General features: G+C 38.5%; 2 protein-coding genes across 2 annotated transcripts; both read right to left on the bottom strand.

Annotated features, from left to right (window-relative positions):
- Nucleotides 1–1,926: 1,926 nt before the first annotated feature.
- LOC306860319 (ADP-ribosylation factor-binding protein GGA3-like) lies at nt 1,927–11,229 on the bottom strand (the record flags this gene model as incomplete). The annotated part of the gene is made up of 17 exons (XM_079401959.1): nt 1,927–2,037; nt 2,299–2,409; nt 2,982–3,151; nt 3,730–4,013; nt 4,409–4,539; nt 4,627–4,700; nt 6,424–6,675; nt 6,777–6,893; nt 6,981–7,062; nt 8,553–8,690; nt 9,055–9,135; nt 9,268–9,371; nt 9,438–9,561; nt 9,997–10,095; nt 10,198–10,270; nt 10,331–10,415; nt 11,181–11,229. The coding sequence occupies 17 exons, from the start codon at nt 11,227–11,229 to the stop codon at nt 1,927–1,929; spliced, it is 2,085 nt and encodes a 694-aa protein (XP_079258085.1).
- Nucleotides 11,230–12,847: 1,618 nt separating this feature from the next.
- On the bottom strand, nt 12,848–19,543 carry LOC306865768 (sterile alpha motif domain-containing protein 9-like). Its single transcript, XM_079410564.1, has 3 exons — nt 19,397–19,543; nt 18,612–18,697; nt 12,848–18,020 (listed from the first exon to the last, which is right to left on the bottom strand). The coding sequence occupies exons 2-3, from the start codon at nt 18,633–18,635 to the stop codon at nt 13,590–13,592; spliced, it is 4,455 nt and encodes a 1,484-aa protein (XP_079266690.1). The 5' UTR covers nt 18,636–18,697; nt 19,397–19,543; the 3' UTR covers nt 12,848–13,589.
- Between the last annotated feature and the right edge of the window lie 658 nt (nt 19,544–20,201).

Genomic DNA, 20,201 nt, shown 5'->3' with positions numbered 1-20,201 from the left:
GTCCAACATGCTTTCACGAGTCCTCCTAAACCAGCATTGTCATCAACATCAGAGCGGGGGGCTGTTTCATAAAACAAGTTTATCAAATAAGCCAGGCTTATTTCAGTTAGTCTGACTTATCTTGAACCAAAATAAGTCAGACTAACTGAAATAAGCCTGGCTTATTTGATAAACTTGTTTTAGTCCTCAGATGAAGCTTTGGCGCTTAAAAAGAGACATAATGATTCATAATAATACACAGACGAGGTTCCTCAGAAATACTCAAAACACTTTGATACAGATGCACAATGAAGCCCTGAAACCTCCATCTTCCTGAAACAAGTCAGAATCAGCAGAGATATGCTCCATGATGTCCAGAAATACAGGCCAATGTGTTCAAACGCACTCATCAATCAGACGAATCTCATCAAAATCACTATGAATTCACTCTATCAAGATCTTCATCGCATAACCTGCAGGCAAAAACACTATGTAAATATGCCACAATCTAATATTGTCAATAAAGACTGTTTACTATAATCAGAGACAGACTGTAATGCTGAAACGTGAGTCCAAATGTTCCTGTAGCAGCAATAAATTATGGGCTCACTTACCAAGAATAATGTTTTATGCAGAGAACATAATGCTGCTCTGGCGTTACGTGTGTAAACTCACGGCGTTAATGTAAACTTGATTGACTGCAGGTACATTCGTTCTGAGCTGAAGTTTGCGGGAAATGAATCGTGTAGCTCTAGAAACAGCAAAGTTCAAATGCTTGTTTGTTGTGAAGAGCGCTAGAACACCAAGAACTGTCTGAACAGAGTGAAATCACGGTTAAATACACTCCACGGATAGCAGCAAGGTCATGTGACACCATCAGTATCAGCTCGGCTTCTGAGTTTACCACCATTTACCATAGTTTACATCAAAATACCACAGTTATTACAGTGCTTGAAAAAGGTCAATTTTGTTTGATTTCTCAACAAGCAGTCAATGAAAACATAAACCTAAATATATTTTTGCAACCCTCTTACCAAAACTTCAGACATGTTTAGAGCGGTTTACAATTTGCAGTTTCATTTTTTTAGTATATATAAATAAACATGACACATTAAAACTGCATAAAATTCTCTCTCTCTCTTTCTCTATGTAATATAATAATTAAATAAAATACCACAATGGGGTACAAGTAGGGTTGTTAAATTTGACTAAAACTTAAACCATAAAATATATATATATATATATACACGTATACAAATATATGCAAATATATATATATATATAACATTTTGTTACTTGAAATAAAATTTAAAAAAAAAATTATTTAGCTACATTCCATACATTTCTCATTTTTGTTTACTTTGAACTTAAATGTACTAAAGTAACTAAAAAAAGTGAAATACAAATAATAAAAACTATATACATATGAAAAAAAAACATTAAGTAATAAAACTGACAAAAGACAAGAGAAGTTACTAAAACTGTAAATAAAAACAAAACACAAAAACTATTATAGTGTCTCAATGATAATAAAATATCACTAGTAAACGTTTTTACATTTAGCCCAAATGAATGCATAAATAATTCAGTCAAGTTTGTAGAAATTAACTTATTTCAAATAAATAAATGATTTTTAAATTCAATTTTCTAAACATAAATTTGTACTCTACTTGTTGATTCATTCTAGGGTATTTTGACAGAAACTATGATTACCGTGGTAAACTGCAGTAATGGCAGCACGCGCTTCTGCTTCAGACCATCATGTGTGTCACTGACGGTGCGTTATTGTTTTAATATCCTGCTTGAATTTTTGCGAATAACATCAAGCATCAAATGCTGCTTCACAAGACTACAGTCAAACACTGATTGAAAATAAATAAACAGCAGAAATGAATGACGATACTTGGGAATGAACATTAAAGCATCCGAGCAGGTAAACAGAGAGATCTATAGGGACCCCCATCTGTCCGCTGGAGGAAACTGATCCAGCTCTCCGACCTCCGAATACTGATGCTCTCCCAGAAGATACGTCAGCTTATAGCGCAAGCGCACACGCTCCTGAAACACACACACACCGCTAAACCTTTATCAAAAGAAGGAAAATCAATGTGTTGTCACATTTTGATTGTTTTATTATGTATCCCCCCTTTTTAATAATAACAATAATAATACAAATTTATAAATAATTTATTATAATAAAAATAATAAATTGCTTTTAAAAGATATTTTCAAGAAATATTGAATTTTTAAGAATAAATTGCATTAGATTTTTTTTTTCTAATTAAAAAAAAAAAGTGTTGGATGTGTGTGACCTCCTACCTTGAGTGGGTTGGCGAGCAGCATGACCTGAGTGATGGATGCGGGGGGCAGGATGGGGTTAAAGGGCGCGATCTCTGTACCTGACGGAGGCTGAAGCTTCAATCGCATAGACTGACACAAACACAACACAATACAGGGTCAAGGGTCAAGTTCAAGTAGAGGTCAGAGGTCATGTTTAACTTTTGGAACTTCCTGTTCAGAGAGTCATCAAACATGTTCCAAGAAATCTCTGTGGCATTTTACATTTTATATGGACCTTTTTCACATTTGCCGGTTTCTCAGCAGCCAAAGTCGTCATTGTTGGGTTAACTTGAAAAGCAGTGAATGGGAGAGCACCACAAATATATTTTTTTTTGCATTTCCATTTGCTCAAATAGGAAAAAGAAGAACTCCACGATAGTGTTTTCGTGACTTTCAATAAAAGGAAAAGAATTGAGAGACGGCAGTCAGATGAGAGAACCATGTCAAATTCACTGTCCCTCCAATAGACACTGCATTAGAAATGTACATAATTAAAAAAAATTAATTACAAATATGAAATATTTTAACTGCGTCTTTTGAAAAGGGTCCATTGAAATGAATGTTGTGAATTGGTTCTACTGATTCATTAAAAAGAATTGATTCAAGTGACTGATTCATGTAAGATCTCTGTAAATCTGTGTTGCCGGTGGAGGAGGTCGTACCTTGGGCACGGCTGCTTGCAGCACTATGTTTCGCACGGGTAACGGGGCCGTGTTGAGCAACGACACCACCATGACCAGGACGTCCGGGCGGCCCGGCGGACAGTCCATCGCAAAGTGCATAAGAACACGGACTCCATCCTTATCGTACACCGTCACAGGTAAGACTTTACCTGAGGACACAAGCAGAAACACTGAGTTATAGCTCAGCAACTAAAACAGGCCAACTGCAGCATCACTTGGAAACCTTGGCTCTTTGGGTATTTAAAAAGTCACCCACAAAACACAATCATATACAATCATCAAGCCTTTAATATAAATTATAATACAGGATTTAAATTCAATTTTAATTTTGTATGAATTGTAAAGCACAAAACCTTTCCGGGTCACATTTCAGACCAAAGAAATACATTTTAAAAGAAAGAAATAATAAATGTTATATAATATATTTATAATAAAAAGAGTTATATTCTTATATAATCTTTTTATATTTAATATTTCACAATGAAAATCGAGCCTATAATATAAATATGAATATAGGATAATTAAGTTTTTAATTAGTTATAATTTTGCTGACATTTTGACATTATTTTCAAGCAAATTTATTAATTAATTTGTTTATTTTTTTTTGGTGTTTATTGCCCTCCAGTTTTTTTTTAAGCTTCACGTCCTGTTCATCAATTGAAAATGAAATACTGAATTTTTCAAATCAGCTGAATTAGGTCACTGGTCAAACTCTGTGGTCACTCACTGGGTCTGATGGACTCGAGCGGGACGCACAGGTTGGACAGGCTGGGCTCTGAGCTCCGCGCCGGGCTGCTCTGAAGTGAGTGAGATGGGGATGAGAAGGGCTGAAAGAAAGGGCTGCCCGGAGCCGAGCCGCCCGTCACCGCCTGAGCCCGGGCCACAGCGGGAGAACCAGGCACCACCGCTCTTACAAACGGGTTAGTGGACTGAAGAGAGGCGGCTGTGGAGCCCATCACACCTCCAGAAAGACCAAAAGTCCCTCCAGCGATGCCACTCAGACCAGAAACACTAAGGAGAGAAGAATAAGATAAGCTGAAATTTCATTTATATGCTCAAATACACTGTCTAGGGTGTTGATGGCGCAGTGGATAAGACACATGCCTTTGGTGTGAGAGACCCGGGTTCGAATCCACTGTGAGACACCAGTGTGTCCCTGAGCAAGACACTTAACCCCTAGTTGCTCCAGAGGCGTGCGACCTCTGACATATATAGCAATTGTAAGTCGCTTTGGATAAAAGCGTCAGCTAAATGAATAATGTAATGTCTACATAGGTAGCGCCTTTCTAAAGGAACTTTGGAGCATCACGGACCCTCATAAGTGACTGATAAGAAACACTCTGCATGTGCAAACCACATTAGGTTGGATTGAGGTTCTGTTTTCATCAGGAAGAGCAGAACTGTACCTCTTTCCACCTCCAAAGTCCAGCATGGAGAGGTCCTGCAGCCCCTGACTGACAGCTGGTGTGTGTGTTGTCGGAAAGACAGCACTCGGAGCCGAGATGCTCTCAAACAGGTCCAGGCCCGGATCAGAAGCCTGACAGCAAGAGACCAACCAAAAAATGAGAGGTTCAGTCATTTCTCTGTTAACGTCTGTAAGTCCCAATGGTTTTGTGTGTCCTACCTGTAAGGACGTCCACTGACCAGACAATTCATCCAACGTTGGTCTTTTTGGCACAGAGGGAGGATCATTCAGTCCTGAGAACAAGATAACATTTATGCATGTTATATTGCATATAAACTAATAAAATAAATAGTAACTATGGAAGAATATTTAAATATTATTATTATATAAATTCTAATAATGAATTTTATTTTAATGAACCTTGTTTTCAGACCTTTTTATATACTCTTTAATAGCAATAATAATTGTAATTATATAATTATAAATATATGTTTAATAAAAATAACATTTCATACTTCAAACTTATTAATAATATGTATTGTTATTATATCAATCATACATTTTACTGATCATTGTTTAAAAAAATATTTAGTAATAATATATTTTTTTATTTTAATATTAATTAGGGCTGTCAGTTTAACGCGTTAACTTGATTAATTAGTTATGAAAAAAAAAGCGATTCAAATATTTTAACGCAGTTAACGCACTGGCCCCGCCCCCAGACCTGTACATCATCTTACATTTCATACAGTTGACAAATATGATGCAGGGCAACAACTACATAAATGCAGTTATGCTCTAAAAGTCAAGATAATGGGGCAGAGATGCCTCTGTGTGTCTCATATCTCTCATATCTTTTTGTCTCGTACCTAGCAGCGAGAGCAATATCACGAGTGGCGCTTTTGTCCTGATTTGCACGAGTGCAAATGTGATTTTATACAACAGTTCGGTAAATAAGAAGTTGATATTGTGTTATATTTTAAACAGGATATTATGTGTGTTTGCTCAGTTTAGCAGAACTGTTGTGCGTCTCAGTTTAGTTTCTGAATGAATTTGCGTTTAGAACGAATCGACGATTCAAAGACCTTTCATAAAAAGAGCCATTTACTTCAGCCGTTCCAATAAATGACTCATAAAGACATTTACTGCCACCTGCTGCCAGATTTAGTTTCTTATTTAGAGTATAATTTCATTAAAATGTAATCATTTAATTAAATAATACTACTACTACTAATAATAAATCATTAAAGGGATAGTTCACCCCCAAAAAATTTAATCTGTCATCATTTACTCAAACCTCAATGACTTACTTTCTTCTGTGGAACATAAAAGAAGGTGTTTTGAAGACTGTTGGTAACAAAGCTGTTTTGGTTACCAATGACTTTCATTGTATGAACAAAAAATACTGAGATGTTTCTCAAATTATCTTCTTTTATGTTCCATAGTCTAGGCCGTTGTAGCCTAAATGTTTATGTGTAATATCTACTTGATACTTTCTCGTTTAACACAAAAATAGCTGTTTAAATCATCTTTTGTGGGTATTTTCACTTTCAAATTGAATTAGATTAATTCATTGAAACATCAAAGACTATAGACTTTGACATCATCTAATTAATTAGATTAAAAATTTGAATCGACTGACTGCCCTAATTTTAATACTACTACTACTACTACTAATTATTATCATCATCATAATAAAAGCTTTCAAACTGTTTTAAAAACATTAATAATAATAATTATTATTATTTTTATTATTTAACTAGCAATTATTTTATTTCCTAAGTATTATTTTTATATGCTAAATACCAATCATATTTTATATGATCAAAAATGTTACATTTTCAAAAACATTTATTATCATTTAATAAGTATCTTGTATTACTGTTGATGCCATTTTATAAAAAGGTTTAACAGTGATTTACACATTTATGTGGGGTACTATGTGACCTCTCATGGCCTGTTTCTATAGTATACATCACCAGAGAGCGCCACAACAATTTAAAAGAGATTTATTACCGAGAGACAAGAGTTCATCGTCCAGCAGGGAGAGGGAGGTCTGCTGCCCAGGCGGTTTGTGACTGGGGCTGCTCGTCTGACTGCAGTGACCGCCGGCCAATCGTCGAGGAGGAGGCGGCAGCACGGGGATGGGTGAGGCCGTGGGATTGGCTGATGGGACCTGAGGAGGAAGAGAAGGAGGAGCGACGGTCGGGGGAGAGGAAGGTTCATCCAGTCCAGCCAGATCAATCAATGTGCCCGTGGTCTCGCATCCTGAGAAAACAATAAACATCATGAAGAAAATATGATGTATTGGATTATTAAAATATTGCCGCTGAGGGAAGATCTACAGATGATCCCTGAAGCGACGTCACCTTCACTAGCAGCCGGTCTGAGATCTTCCCCCTCGCCGTCGTCCGCCTGTCCTTCTACGAGTCGTTTATAAGAGCTGATTACTCTGGACAAATCATCGTTTGCCTTGAGAATGTCCCCTACAGGAAGCAGACAAATCATAAACATTTCAAATAAACAATCCTCCATCTTTCTCTGAGAGTAAAGCGGAGCATCATGTCGTTTACCCAAACTGGAGTCGTTGTCCTCCGCCTCAGTGGCCAGTTTGAACGCGGTGCGTCGTAGTTTATCACAGCGCTCATATAGCTCCTGGACATACACGTCAGATCACATATGACTGCTGTTGTCATGGTTACATCGAGTTAATTATACAATCTCTAACCCCTTATTACACTGCACATGTCTGTGGCATGATACCATGGGTAAATTAATTAAATGGTTTTATTTAGTGCAATTTAATTGTTTGCTGTTGTGTTTATTGCAATTTTCTGCTTTGTTGCGCTGTCGCGTTCATAAAAAGTCAATACACTTCAGTTATAAGTGATTAAAGCTTTGTAGCTGTGTTTTAATCTGCACAGGCTGTTTATTTTGTATTTGAGCTGTGTGGCATGGACGCGGCATCTGTCAAAAATAGACTAGGCGCCTATCTTTAGCGAAGCAGTGTGGAGAGCCGCTTCTGAAACGTGCCGCAGCGCAGCTGGTATAAACCAGCATTGACTAGAGCGGCCGCGATCAGCTCTGGTGGCCGTGTTGGAGCCATAATACAACGCAGACGTGTGCTGCTGTAATGATACAGTACAGAACTTCTGTAATCCGAAGTGTACAAGTGAAATAAGACATTTCACAATAACAAAAAACTGATGAATTGCTCAAGTTTGGGGCTGGTAACCAAAAGTTGCAGGTTTGATTTCATCTGCTGGGTTAAAGGGACAGTTCACCGAAAAATGCAAGTTCTGTCATCACTTACTTAAGTTGTTCCAAACATGAGTTTCATTCTTCTGTTGAACACAAAAGAAAATGTTAGTAACCAAACAGTTGACGGTATCCATTGACTTCCATATAGTACGGAAAAAAATATTATGGATGTCAATTGCTACCGTCAACTATTTGGCTACCAACATACTTGGAACAACTGAGGGTGAGTAAAAGATGGCAGAATTTTCTTTTTTGGGTGAACTATCCCTTTAAGTTCAGAATGACATGAAGTGCAATAACCAGAGGCACAGTCCCAGCAAAGTAAACTGTGGTTACTCTGCAAATGTAAAATGAACTCAATTTTGAGGTTTCTGAATGGTTAAAGTTGGTTTAGGTGGGTGATCAGCTGGGAAATCAGCCAGCAGGGCTGAGGCTGACCTAGCAGACCAGCTTGGGGTAACTGGTTAGAGCTACTAAACCAGCGGTTCTCTACCAGACAGCAAGTTGCTGGGTTGAGGCTGCATTATTTAAAATAGTAAATTATTAATGATATGTTAAAACAATCTTAATAAAAATGCCAAAAACAGAACTGAAATCACATTTTTTTCCCCACACTGACTATTATTTGTACTGAAGAAAATACAGTTCTTTAAACTTAATACTACCAGTTTCTATTAATAAGTTGAAAACAAGCAGCTTTGTCATAATGACAGCAAAAATAATTGAAATATCTGAGGGTAAGCTGGTGGAGATTTATGATCAAACTAGTTTCCCGCAACAAACTAACCTAACCACCTGATGCTTAGAAACTCAAGTGCCATTTCTTTAAACTTTCTCGGTCTGCACATTTTATGAACATTGATTGTTGTCGAGTCTGATCTCACCTTCATAAGCTCGCGGTCGGCGTCTGATGATCGGTCCCTGTCGTAGTGACTCAGCATTTCGCTCAGGAGCTTGACGTTGTTGTTCACTTCCTCCAGCGTATTGCTGCGTTTGGTCATTTTCTGCACTCGGACCTCGTCCTGCATGCAGAACACATATTCAATCAGTTACATCTGATCCAGAATCAGTGTGTGAATCAGAAAAAAAATACTGAAAATATGATCAAGAGGTCTGATATTAATACAGTTTATACAAACGCCACCACAGATGCAACCACCCTTGAACCATTAGGGTCAACATGAAATTATTTTACAATAAATAAAATGTATTTTTAAATAATATAATTATTTGTTCTTTTGATTTATTCCCTTATATTCCTTTAAATGCTTTAATTTTCATGCAATCCTTTCAATATAGTGAAAAAGGAAATGCGGTTTCACGTTGAGTTTAAACAGGAGCTCTTCATCCATCTTTAAATACCAGTCAGATCAACATCCCTCTCACCTCCTTCACCATGTTTTTAATCAGTCTGTTCGCCTCCTGAAGATCTTCTGGGTTTTTGCTCCTCAGAAGTTCAGCCAACAACTGCCATCAAATCACAGAACAACACTTTTTGTTTAGTTTCATAAATGGAAAACACACTGAGTTAAACCTCCAAATCACATATTTAAATTCAGATTTTGCATACACAGGAAATGATGCCATCAGGCGTCTCACCTTCCCCATGTCCTCATTGTCAAACACTGGGTTTTTGGGCCGTGCCGGAGGGGACGGGATCAGGGTTTTGTCCACTGTTATTTCTGGGTCCGACATCACAAGTCCTAAAGGAAACACCCATCGATCAGACAGCCGCTCATGACTGAGAAAGTTCACTTATAAAATCTCACCTTGTCTCTTGAGCGTCTGGTACGCTTCTGCTATCTTGGCCTCATTGGGAAACGCCACCGTCCAGCTGTACAACATCTCAATGATCTTATTCTTCACCTTGTCAGAAACACTATCCCCCATATACTGAAACACAAAGTTTTTAAACATATTAGTCAATTATGTCTATAAAACCCACAGAAATGAGCCCTAAAATCAGAAACACTTCTGGTTCCATCGTCTTGATTTCAGTGGGTTTCTGGTGAATAATTGCACTCTTGCAAACTATTCTAACTCGACCTTTATAAAGACTGAAAGGGTTTAACTTAAATGATGTTGAAGTTGTGCAATCATGGTGTAGTTCATGTTTCGCTTTTGTACTTGTAATGATTGTATTTAGGCTTAAACATTCAGAAACGTTGTGTTATGATGAACAAGATGTGCAAGAATCATGACGTTTTGTTGGCCACAGAGTTAATTTTCTGCAATAATCCAAAAGCTTTCTGTTGAAGGAACCAGGGTGATGCTAACTTGTGGGTCAGTCTACAAAACTACAAAAGTCATAACAGAAAAACCACCAACCTTGGGTGAAACCACTTTAATAAGCTCATTTAAAAACCTATATCTGGCTATTTCGTTGTGAAATCTTCGCCCACAGTTTTTCATACACGCCTCTAGTACCTGCAGAGACACAAAATCATCAAACACCACGTCATGTAAACATTATATCATCATCTGTAAAGAAACTCAGCGATGCTGGACTAGTGTTAAAACATCCCTCACCGTCAGAGCTTGAAGGGCTTCCCATTCTTGAGAATGGATTTTGTGAACCAGGAGTCTCACAGCTATCTGAGGACTACACACACAGTTAGAGAAGAGAATCCTGTCGTTTTCAGTCATGTTTAAGGATGCTTACCCTTCCAACTCCTTATTGATCTGGTCACAAAACCCGATGATGTATTCCCAGTCCTCCTGCCTGTTGGTTGGGTGTGTGGCTTTGTCTGTGGAGGACACACACCATCGTAAGGACCCAACAATCGGCCCCTTTGAGCTCTGTGTCTGTGATACACTGGCACAACCGTGTGAGGGCCAATATGACCCTCAGTGATTTCAAGATAGACATAAAGAAAATAAAGAAGTCGTCCTTTACAAAAACCGCTATGTATGTATAATATAAGCATACTCATGAACAATTGTATTTACATGGTATGCTCCAAAAAAATCATTGCATTATGATGGTTAGTGTACTATTTGACACCCTGGATAAAATCCTTTAAATTGATATTAATGAATTAGTAATTGCTGCAGTAAATCCTGAAGCTCTGGGTCCTAACTCATCCTACATGAAGCTAAACACGGTCTTTGAACTTTAATCTGGATCATGATCGCCAGATCTGATGCACTCTGAATTTATCAAGCATACTACAGGGAAGGCTTGGATCATGAATATTAATTACTAGCCGTGACGTTCGTACACCGGGCTCATCTGATTGGCTGGAAGGCAGACGCTGGTAAGTGGGCGCTGGCTTACTATGGTGAAGCGTTGGCGCTTTGATATTATTTAAACATTATGATTGGACGCCCCGAGAAGGTTACCAGGCAACGTCAATATGAGATGATTAATATTCATGAGCGGACCTTCATCATAGTATGATTCCGCTGGAACAAGAACATCAGACACGTCGGTATTAATGCATGCATTGAAGACATGACACAGCAGTGTTATTTACACAATTATGAAATGCAAATGATAATATTGCACGTACTGAGCCAGGATTCCAGTGATTCTCCCTCCGGAAACGCCATGATCCTCATTTAAAGCTTTGACTCCATAAATCCGCACATTTCCCCCTTAAATACCACAGACATTTGTCAAATTAAAGTGAGTATAATAAAAGCAAACATCTTCTGTTCCATCCGAGCTTGTATGAAGCGGCACAATACTGCTTTATTTATATTTTTAAATGAATAGTGCATCAGCCGGCAGTATCATCAGCTGCCTGTATGGAGGTCCTTGATATTGTATTACAAAATAAAAGTCACTTGCAGGACTAGTCTTGTAGGATTACAAAATAAAAGTCAAACTCAAATCAAAGGAACGAGGAGAATAGAGGAGAGGAGAGGAGAGGAGAGGAGAGGAGAGGAGGATATGAGAGGAGAGGAGGAGAGAAAAGAGGAGAGGAAAGGAGGAGAGGAGAGGAGAGGAGAGGAGGAGAGGAGGAGAGAAAAGAGGAGAGCAGAGGAGAGGAGAGGAAAGGAGGAGATGAGAGTAGAGGAGAGGAGAGGAGAGGAGGAGAGAAAAGAGGAGAGGAGGAGAGGAGAGCAGAGGAGACGAGGAGAGAAAAGAGGAGAGGAGAGGAGAGGAGAGGAGAGGAGAGGAGAGGAGAGGAAAGGAGGAGAGGAGAGGAGAGGAGAGGAGAGGAGAGGAGAGGAGAGCAGAGGAGAGGAGAGGAGGAGAGGAGGAGAGAAAAGAGGAGAGGAGAGGAGAGGAGAGGAGAGGAGAGGAGAGGAGAGGAGGAGAGAAAAGAGGAGAGGAGGAGAGGAGAGGAGAGGAGAGGAGAGGAGAGGAGGAGAGAAAAGAGGAGAGGAGAAGAGAAGAGAAGAGAAGAGAAGAGAAGAGAAGAGAAGAGAAGAGAAGAGAAGAGACGAGACGAGGAGAGGAGAGACGAGACGAGACGAGGAGAGGAGAGGAGGAGAGGAGAGACGAGACGAGACGAGACGAGGAGAGGAGAGGAGAGGAGAGGAGAGGAGAGACGAGACGAGACGAGACGAGAAGAGGAGGAGAGGAGAGACGAGACGAGACGAGGAGAGGAGAGACGAGACGAGACGAGACGAGACGAGAAGAGGAGGAGAGGAGAGACGAGACGAGACGAGACGAGACGAGAAGAGGAGGAGAGGAGAGACGAGACGAGACGAGACGAGACGAGACGAGGAGAGGAGAGACGAGACGAGACGAGACGAGAAGAGGAGGAGAGGAGAGACGAGACGAGACGAGACGAGACGAGGAGAGGAGAGGAGAGGAGAGGAGAGGAGAGACGAGACGAGACGAGACGAGACGAGACGAGGAGAGGAGAGGAGAGGAGAGACGAGACGAGACGAGAAGAGAAGAGCAAAAACAGTTCTAACAAAGGAGTTGGACTATTATTTTTATTCAGTTATTTTTTATATTTAGTTGTAATAAATATTCTGGTAATAAAATTATAGACTTTCATGAGACAGTAGATGACAAAACAAATAATTTATTGAATTATTTTAAAGGATTTTAACTAATTAGCAGTAAATCTACCGTGCATTATTATTATTTTGTATTTATTTACGTATCCAGCATGGGTTGTAAGGCACAGATTTATGTAAAGTTGTTTTGAAATGATTCTGAAAGGTAATATAGATATTTAGACTTGACATGACTGCAGTGCAGAAGCTGGGAAAGGAAGTGAAGGTATATAAGTTTATTAGATAACATTTGCCTTAAAAAAATATATTAAACAAATGTTATGATTACAAGCAAAAGGAATGGACTACTTCTTAAGAGTGCCTTGTGATCTTGAAGACCTTGAATGCAGACATTTACCAAAATATAGTTAGTTCTTTGTTCCAGCTACAGAAAAATGTGCTGCCACAGTGGCAAAATGAGGCTGATTAAGAAACAAATGCACACAGTAAGAAAAAAAGTTTACAAACATTTCCTTCAACCCTAAAGCACAAAACAATGCAAAGCATAATTCAAAACACATGTAAAACACCTGTGAAAAATCAATATGGAAAGTTCCCTTCAGATTAACAAGGAACATTGGGCCCTATATTTATTGACATTTCTTAAAGTATAATGTAAATAAAAATAAAAGTCAAATCTAAAGAATATGTGATGAATGAATAAATGTATATGAATATATCAATAAAATCCAGTAAGAAAAATGCATATAAAGAAAAGCAAATGAATTGAAATCCAACACAGGAGCATGTTTGCCCTCTGGATGTCAATGTATTGCTGGCACTATACATACATTGATTGAGTGATGTAAGATAATAATGAGGCAAATCAAAAATAACTACAGGCTTTGGTTCATGATCTCCTTTGACTTGAGTGTCTTAGTTTTAAAGTGGAAATCTATAAAGTTTTCTCATTCATTTTTCTCCAGTTATCAGTCAGATCCATTAGATCAGGTTTGCGAACCTTATGACTCAAAGTCTATGTCAAGTGCAACTGGTCCATTCATGGAGAATCCGACGAAGAATGACGCCATTGTGCCAGATTCTTTATGTAACTGGCTTCTGAACATTGCATCGACCTTCACATTTGCAACGTTGATAAATCCATCACAAATTTGACCAGAAACTCTGCAAAGCTTCTCACAGTCTCTCACTCGCTTCCATATTTTTTCCTCATCCCATTTAGTTGAGATATTCTGCTCAGATCCCAAACAGTTGTTAATATCCCTATGGGAAATCAGGCCACCGTAACCTTCATCCTTCCCTAAGTAAAAATGGACAGCTGCTCTCTTTCCATTAGACACAGGTCTCAGCTCTTTGAAAAATGACAGCTTCATTTGTGACACAATAGTTGGTAATGCAGGGTCCTTCTCTTGCCGTAACAATAAAACTGTGATGTAGTGCAATGGCAGGATCTCACTGAAGGGTGTGGGGTGGTTGATTATTTCATGTAGTAAATTACAAAGGTCTTGGTAAGGCATGATGAACTGAGATTCAGGGTTGATGTTGGCCAGAATTACATTGGCATAAATGAAGTTGACTCTGTCCATCAGTCTGGCCGCTTTCGACTTGAGAATGAAATCATACTGCAGGATGATCTCTTCAAGAGTTGATGCAGAGTCTTCCTTATACAAATATTCCAGAAGGCCGATATAGGAATCACCCTTGTTCCTCTCCAGACATTGGCGTGTCTGCTCAATTTTAACCATGGGGTTCATGCTCTCATTGTTGACCAGCTCACCCCAATTTATTTTACAAAAGAGGTCCGTATACTGTTGGAAGTACTTGGAAACCTTGGGTTTTGTCAGTTCCTTGTGTTTGTCTTTCTCTGCAAAAAAGGGTACTAAATTGAGAAAAAAATTGTCAAGAAAATAAAAATGATCCTTCATTGTGCCCTTTATTTGAGTAAGATAGCTCTTATGCTTCTGCAATACATGGTAATATTGCTTGAGTTCAGGGTTCTTCCTTGGCAAATCTTCAAAGGTAATTTTACCCGATAGAACTTGACCAAGGCAGTTAAACAGTGGTGTCTTTTGCAGTATTTGTATGACAATAGCTGCAGTTTGAAGTTCACCAAGATGACCTGCGGTGTTATTGGTATTATAATCCTTTAGTCTTTTCAATCGTGTCATGGCCTCTTTATTTGCTGTTTGTTGTGTTTCTTTGCAAGCTTCTCCTGCAGACTTGGCCAATGTAAGATACTCCTGAAGACTCTCTGGCTTGATGGGATCATGTTTGTCTTTGTAAACAGCATGCTTGAGCTCACGCACAAGTACCTGGGACACTGTATCACATATGTATGAGTTGTCTTTTGAAAGGCCTTTGGCCTTCTTTGCCCATTTCATGGCTGTGGTAAAGTCTGATTTTTTGATGTAATAATGCCTGGCGAGGAGCTGGAATATTACCGCATCTTTTATGTAGCACTTTGCTGCATTCTCTAGAATAATTTCCTCCATCCCTGGGGTCTCTTTCATTATATCTTGGATAAGAGGAGAAAAAAGTGAGTCTTCAGCCTCAGCCGAATACTGCCTCTTCACCAGCATGTTGTGAACATCCTGCATTAATTTTTGTTTTCCCAGAGCATACTCATGAAATAAGTCTGTTGTGAGCAGAAGGTTCGTGATATCTGCCTTTGTCACTTTGGAAAACAAAGTTGAAAGTTCTTTTAAACAGTGTTGAGCTATACTTGAGTGAATCACCCTCACACCCTCAAAGCTAACTTTGGAATTGACTGTGCATCTTGTCAAAAGAGTGGAAAACCGCTCAAATCCATCTTCGACCTTGCAGGGTTCAAAATATGCTTTTGTTTGCAGACCAAGGTACTCTTCACATGTAGAGACTGACAGCAATGCATTCTTGCAGTAGACACACAAGAGCACAAGAACAGCAAAAAGTTGAGCATGTTTGTCTTGGAAGTTGAAACCCTTCAGGGTATTTTTCACAATACCCTGAATATACTCAGGTGAAAAGTTATTTTTCAGAATCATGAAGCCATAAAATGTTTTAGTGTTTGTGTTGGTCCTCTTAAACTCCTTTAGCTGTTCCTCAAATAGTTTCTGTTCCTTCTCTGATAAATTGTTTCCAATGAAAACTGTGTCATCAGTCTGTTCACTGGATTCAGCTCTCATGCAGTTGACAATTATGACTTGAGACTTTGAAAAAACGTTTTGCTTCAAACATTCCTCTTCAATTTGAAGTTGGAGTTTTTTTACATCAGAGATGTCTTGGAAATCATCGATCATGAGCAAAACGGGAAGTCGTGTAAGTTTCTCTTTTGTCTCATATGTCAGTAGCTGCACTACGTGTTCAGCTATGGAAGGATAATCATCTATTGTGTCTTTTAGAACTGCACAACGAAATGTATCCTTAAGTGTCCATAAAACATGCATGGCCAACGTAGTGCCACCACAGCCTGGGAGATGGAAGATGTTGAAAAACTCACACACTCTCTTCCGACTACATATGTCTGGGATAATAGTCTTGCTGATGTAGTCGAATTTGTCTCGTTTGATGAATGGCATTGACCCAGGCTGCTCTGAGAAGTAGAAGTTCCACCAAGACACCTTCCCTCCCTTGTAAAATTTTTCCTCATGATGTTGTTTGTCCTCATTTCCTCCATCACACTGGTTCACACAAAGAATACTTAGCGTTTCTAAGGAGTCCTCAGTTTTCTTGGAGAGCACAACATTACGGCCACCACCACAAGGCAGGAAGCGGCTTGATTTGCGATTCTCTGACCACAGACTGAGCACGGTGCCATTGACCTCTGCAAAACTCAGCTCATAAATGCATCTTGTTGAGATGTCAACTCCATATCGGCCCTCAATGAGATCCTTCCAGTAGGTGTATGATGTTTCATTGTCACTGATGCATAAGATTTGGTTTCCTCCCTTGAGCTCTTGTAAAAACATATTGAAGGTCTCAAGCAAAGGGTCTTTTCCATCACTCACCTGACTTAACAGCAAGAAAATGGTGAGAAATTTCTTGTGAGGCAGCACATCTTTTCGGCACAGGAAAGAAACTACATCACGCACTGATGATCCCTTCTTAATCGACCATTTGTCAGCATCAGAGGGGTTTTCTTCATTAATACCTCCATTACAGAAAACCCAGCTTGTATTTCTGGTCAGGTTTAACCTGTTTGCTATGTCTTCAACTGCACCTGTAATTTTGTACTGCGCTGGTAAGTGAACATTGGTTTTTCTTTCTTCAAACAGCTTATTCAAGCCATTTTCAGCAGATTCTGGATCGAAATCCAAAACAGCCATTAAATCCATGTGAAGAAGGAACCGCAGGTTTTCCAGCTGAACAGGATGGGACTTGTTAGCCACTACAATGTACCATGCAAAGTGTGACCTGTCCAAAGACTGGGTCCCTCCTGTTATCATCTCACACAGTTTAGAGCCTTGCACACTGTTTTTGACAACAGAGAGATGCTTTTCCTCAGCATCCTTCCTCAACTGGACCTTATTTGGTATGTCTTCGATATAATTGTCATACTCCTTCGAGGAACCAGATGTGATAAGATTCTTGCTGCTGCTGCCATCTCTTATAAAAAAAGATGTATCACCTTTCTTCTTCTTCTCTCCAGCTGTGGGCTCCTGCTTCACATCTTCATTTATATCTACATTATACGTGTTAAAGTAAACTTCTTGACAGACTATGGAGGATGGTTCTATGTCTACCTCAATAACACTTTTTCCTGTGGATGTCATGTCAGCTTTGAGAACTTCAACAAATCGAGGGGGTTTAATGCACCTCTTTGCTTTTTGAACCTGCTTGTCCCATTTGAAATGTTTTTTAATTGCATGTGACTGTTGTACATCAAACTCATCTGTTTTCTGGACACTAATACCCAGTATTTGTCCATGTGGTTTGTCTGCCACTCCAAAATGAATGGTGCCATTTGTGCGACTATTCATACAAGCTGCTGCAAACCGAATGACTTCATATGTGTATTTTTTCATTCTGTCCTTTTCTGATGTGTTTGTGAATGCTTTGAATTCATGGCATGGTTGTATGAAGTCTTTAGGACCAGTTTCAGTCACATCTAAAATGCTGTTTTCTCTGTACCTGTGAGCACCGTCAAATATGTTGAAAGGGTAAGGCTTCAAGCTATAAGGTTGAGTCACCACATCATTCTGCTGCTTAGTCTTTTGTTTCAGAAGACCAATTTTGTCAATAATCAGTTTCCTTGCATTCAATGATAGGCCTTCTGCTTTGAGATCAGTCTCATCCAAAAGCAGAAGAGCAGTCCCATTAATTCTCTGATTGTACAAAATGTCTGCGTCTTCTTTGTCCACTTTTATCTCGAGCATCCATTGTCTCACATGGTCTTTATTCCAGTCATTGATGTCCACTGGAAATTCAGATGAGACAGCAATATTCTCATCATTCTGAAAGAATGAGCAAATAGGCATCATGTTAAAAAAAAAAAAAAATGTTGTGTAATAAATAATGAACTATTGTATAAAAAAAAAAAAAAAAAAAATTAAAATAAAAAAACATTCTTCACTGTCTAGTTTGCTGCAATTTGTTTTTCTCAACTAGCTCTGGGTATATAATAAAGAGGGTTGTGTAGGTAGCTTTGTCAGAGACAGATAATTTTGGTCTTTCATGCTGATTGGTTTGCATTAAATACTTTACCAAACAGATCTGTGTATCATTACCAACACCCTGAGCAACAATGTAGTTGAAGTGCAACATGTTTTTAATTGTGCTCCACTGCATGGATGAGGCATGTTGCTGTTTACTGTCAAGGACTATTAGAATTGTTTTGTTTTGCTTTTAATTTTGGCTTTAATATTTGTAGCGGTAATTGTTTTGCTGTATATATATATATATATACATACAACAACCTCAAGTACTATGTAAATATATGCTATTTGCTATTTCGTCTACTGTTTCAAGAAATTTTATATCCACAATCCTACATTTAACATTTGATAAAGATATTGCTTATGGTTATTCATGGATTAGCTACTTACCTCTAACCATCTTGAGGCTTCCATAATGTAATCAAAACCCTGGCATCATTTATTCATCCTCTTGTTATTTCAAACCTGCATAACTTCTTTTATGTGGAAAACAAAGAATGTTGGAATCCAAATAACATTAGGACACAGAATAAACAATTAACATCTTAAAGTCATAGATTTCAGCTTTGTTACAGGGAACTGTGACATTATATTACATTTTGAGGGGGGAAAATACACTGAGATTTAGATGTTAATGAAAAAGTGCCCTGGTCTCCCCAACCACTCTTGTCTCCCCTAGATGGTGCTTTTCTTATAATAATAAAGAGTTGAATAAATGTTAATAAGACTTGCCACATCAAGGGACAGAATTCATGTGTTGTTTACATGTTTTGCAGTAAGTAAATGCTTGTGGTCATTTCATGTCAAAGCTGGAGTATAGCTTTACCCCTAAATAGTACATATTAGTATGTGAAGAGAAGACGACTCTCTTGTACAGACACAAGTTCCTCTCTAGATATATTTAGGAAGTGGTTTTTACTGTTTAAGCCCCATCAATCTAAACTTTACTTTCACTTTATGAATGATTTGAAAATAATTAAAATCACAAAAATCTGCACTCTGATCAGAAATATCTTTGAAATATCCTTTTACACTGATCCTTTTTGCTTGTGAAGACAGATAGGAAACAGACAATCTCTTCCTGGTAATTGTTTTAATCTGGTGGATCAAAGATCATTATTATGTTCAAAGCTTCTGTATGAATTTAGTGCGAGACTGAGGGACTATAATCTTACCTCAGTAGAGACACCAGGCCAGCTCCCTCTTGTAGTTGTCATTCAGAAAAGGATTTAGTGTTGAAAACATGATACGTGAACTACGCCCAAACTTATTTCATCCCTCACCCTCTGCTACCGTCCACACTGCCTACTAGTGCATAGTATGTGAAAATGAAAGTGTTTTGAGTGGACTAACCCGATTTGTAATATCTCGCTTATACCACATGACTGTGTTGCAAAGCACAGTTATAGCATTATCTTTAAATGTGCAAATGACACAACCACCGTAATATACGAGCTAATGCTACACCACTGATGGGAGAACTGCCAGAGAGAGAGACAAACAGACTGGGGTGAGAATCTGTGAATGAGGCAAGATACCTCTGTTTATGCGATTTACTAGCATCTCCAACAAGGTGTTAGTCTTCAAAAGCGAGTGCCATCACTGCATTAATGCATTGTTCAGTTCAGTGCAGATGTAATGTAACCGGACTTGGTGTACAGCAGGATTGAGTATAATTCAGGATTGAAGAACTGGCTTTTAAGTTCATAAGTGTGGATTTGAATTGGTCGTGACAGGAAGTGGAATTTACTGAATTATAATTCAAAAGAAATTCAGTACAGCTAATGCGTTCTGGAAAATGAAGTCTTTGCCCACTTTTTTAAATTCAATTCAAATTCAAGAACTGAATTAGAATTTAAAAGGCATTTAAATGGAGCACAACCCTGATGTACAGAATATTATTAAACACTCAATAGAGGAGTGACTACCGTATTTAGCTGAAGAAAAAATGTCACTTTTACACGTCACCAAATAGATTAA

Source organism: Barbus barbus (genome assembly GCF_936440315.1).
Source record: "Barbus barbus genome assembly, chromosome: 4".
NCBI lineage: Eukaryota > Metazoa > Chordata > Actinopteri > Cypriniformes > Cyprinidae > Barbus > Barbus barbus.
Note: the sequence above shows the minus strand (reverse complement) of the source record. Positions and strands in the feature narration are given on the sequence as shown.

Bases quoted from the DNA above. Each gene is read 5' to 3' on its own strand.
- LOC306865768 (XM_079410564.1), bottom strand. From the start codon at position 18,635: ATGGAAGCCTCAAGATGGTTAGAG. The intron at 18,021-18,611 runs GTAAGTAGCTAA...TCATTCTTTCAG, and splicing joins AAGCCTCAAGATGGTTAGAG to AATGATGAGAATATTGCTGT.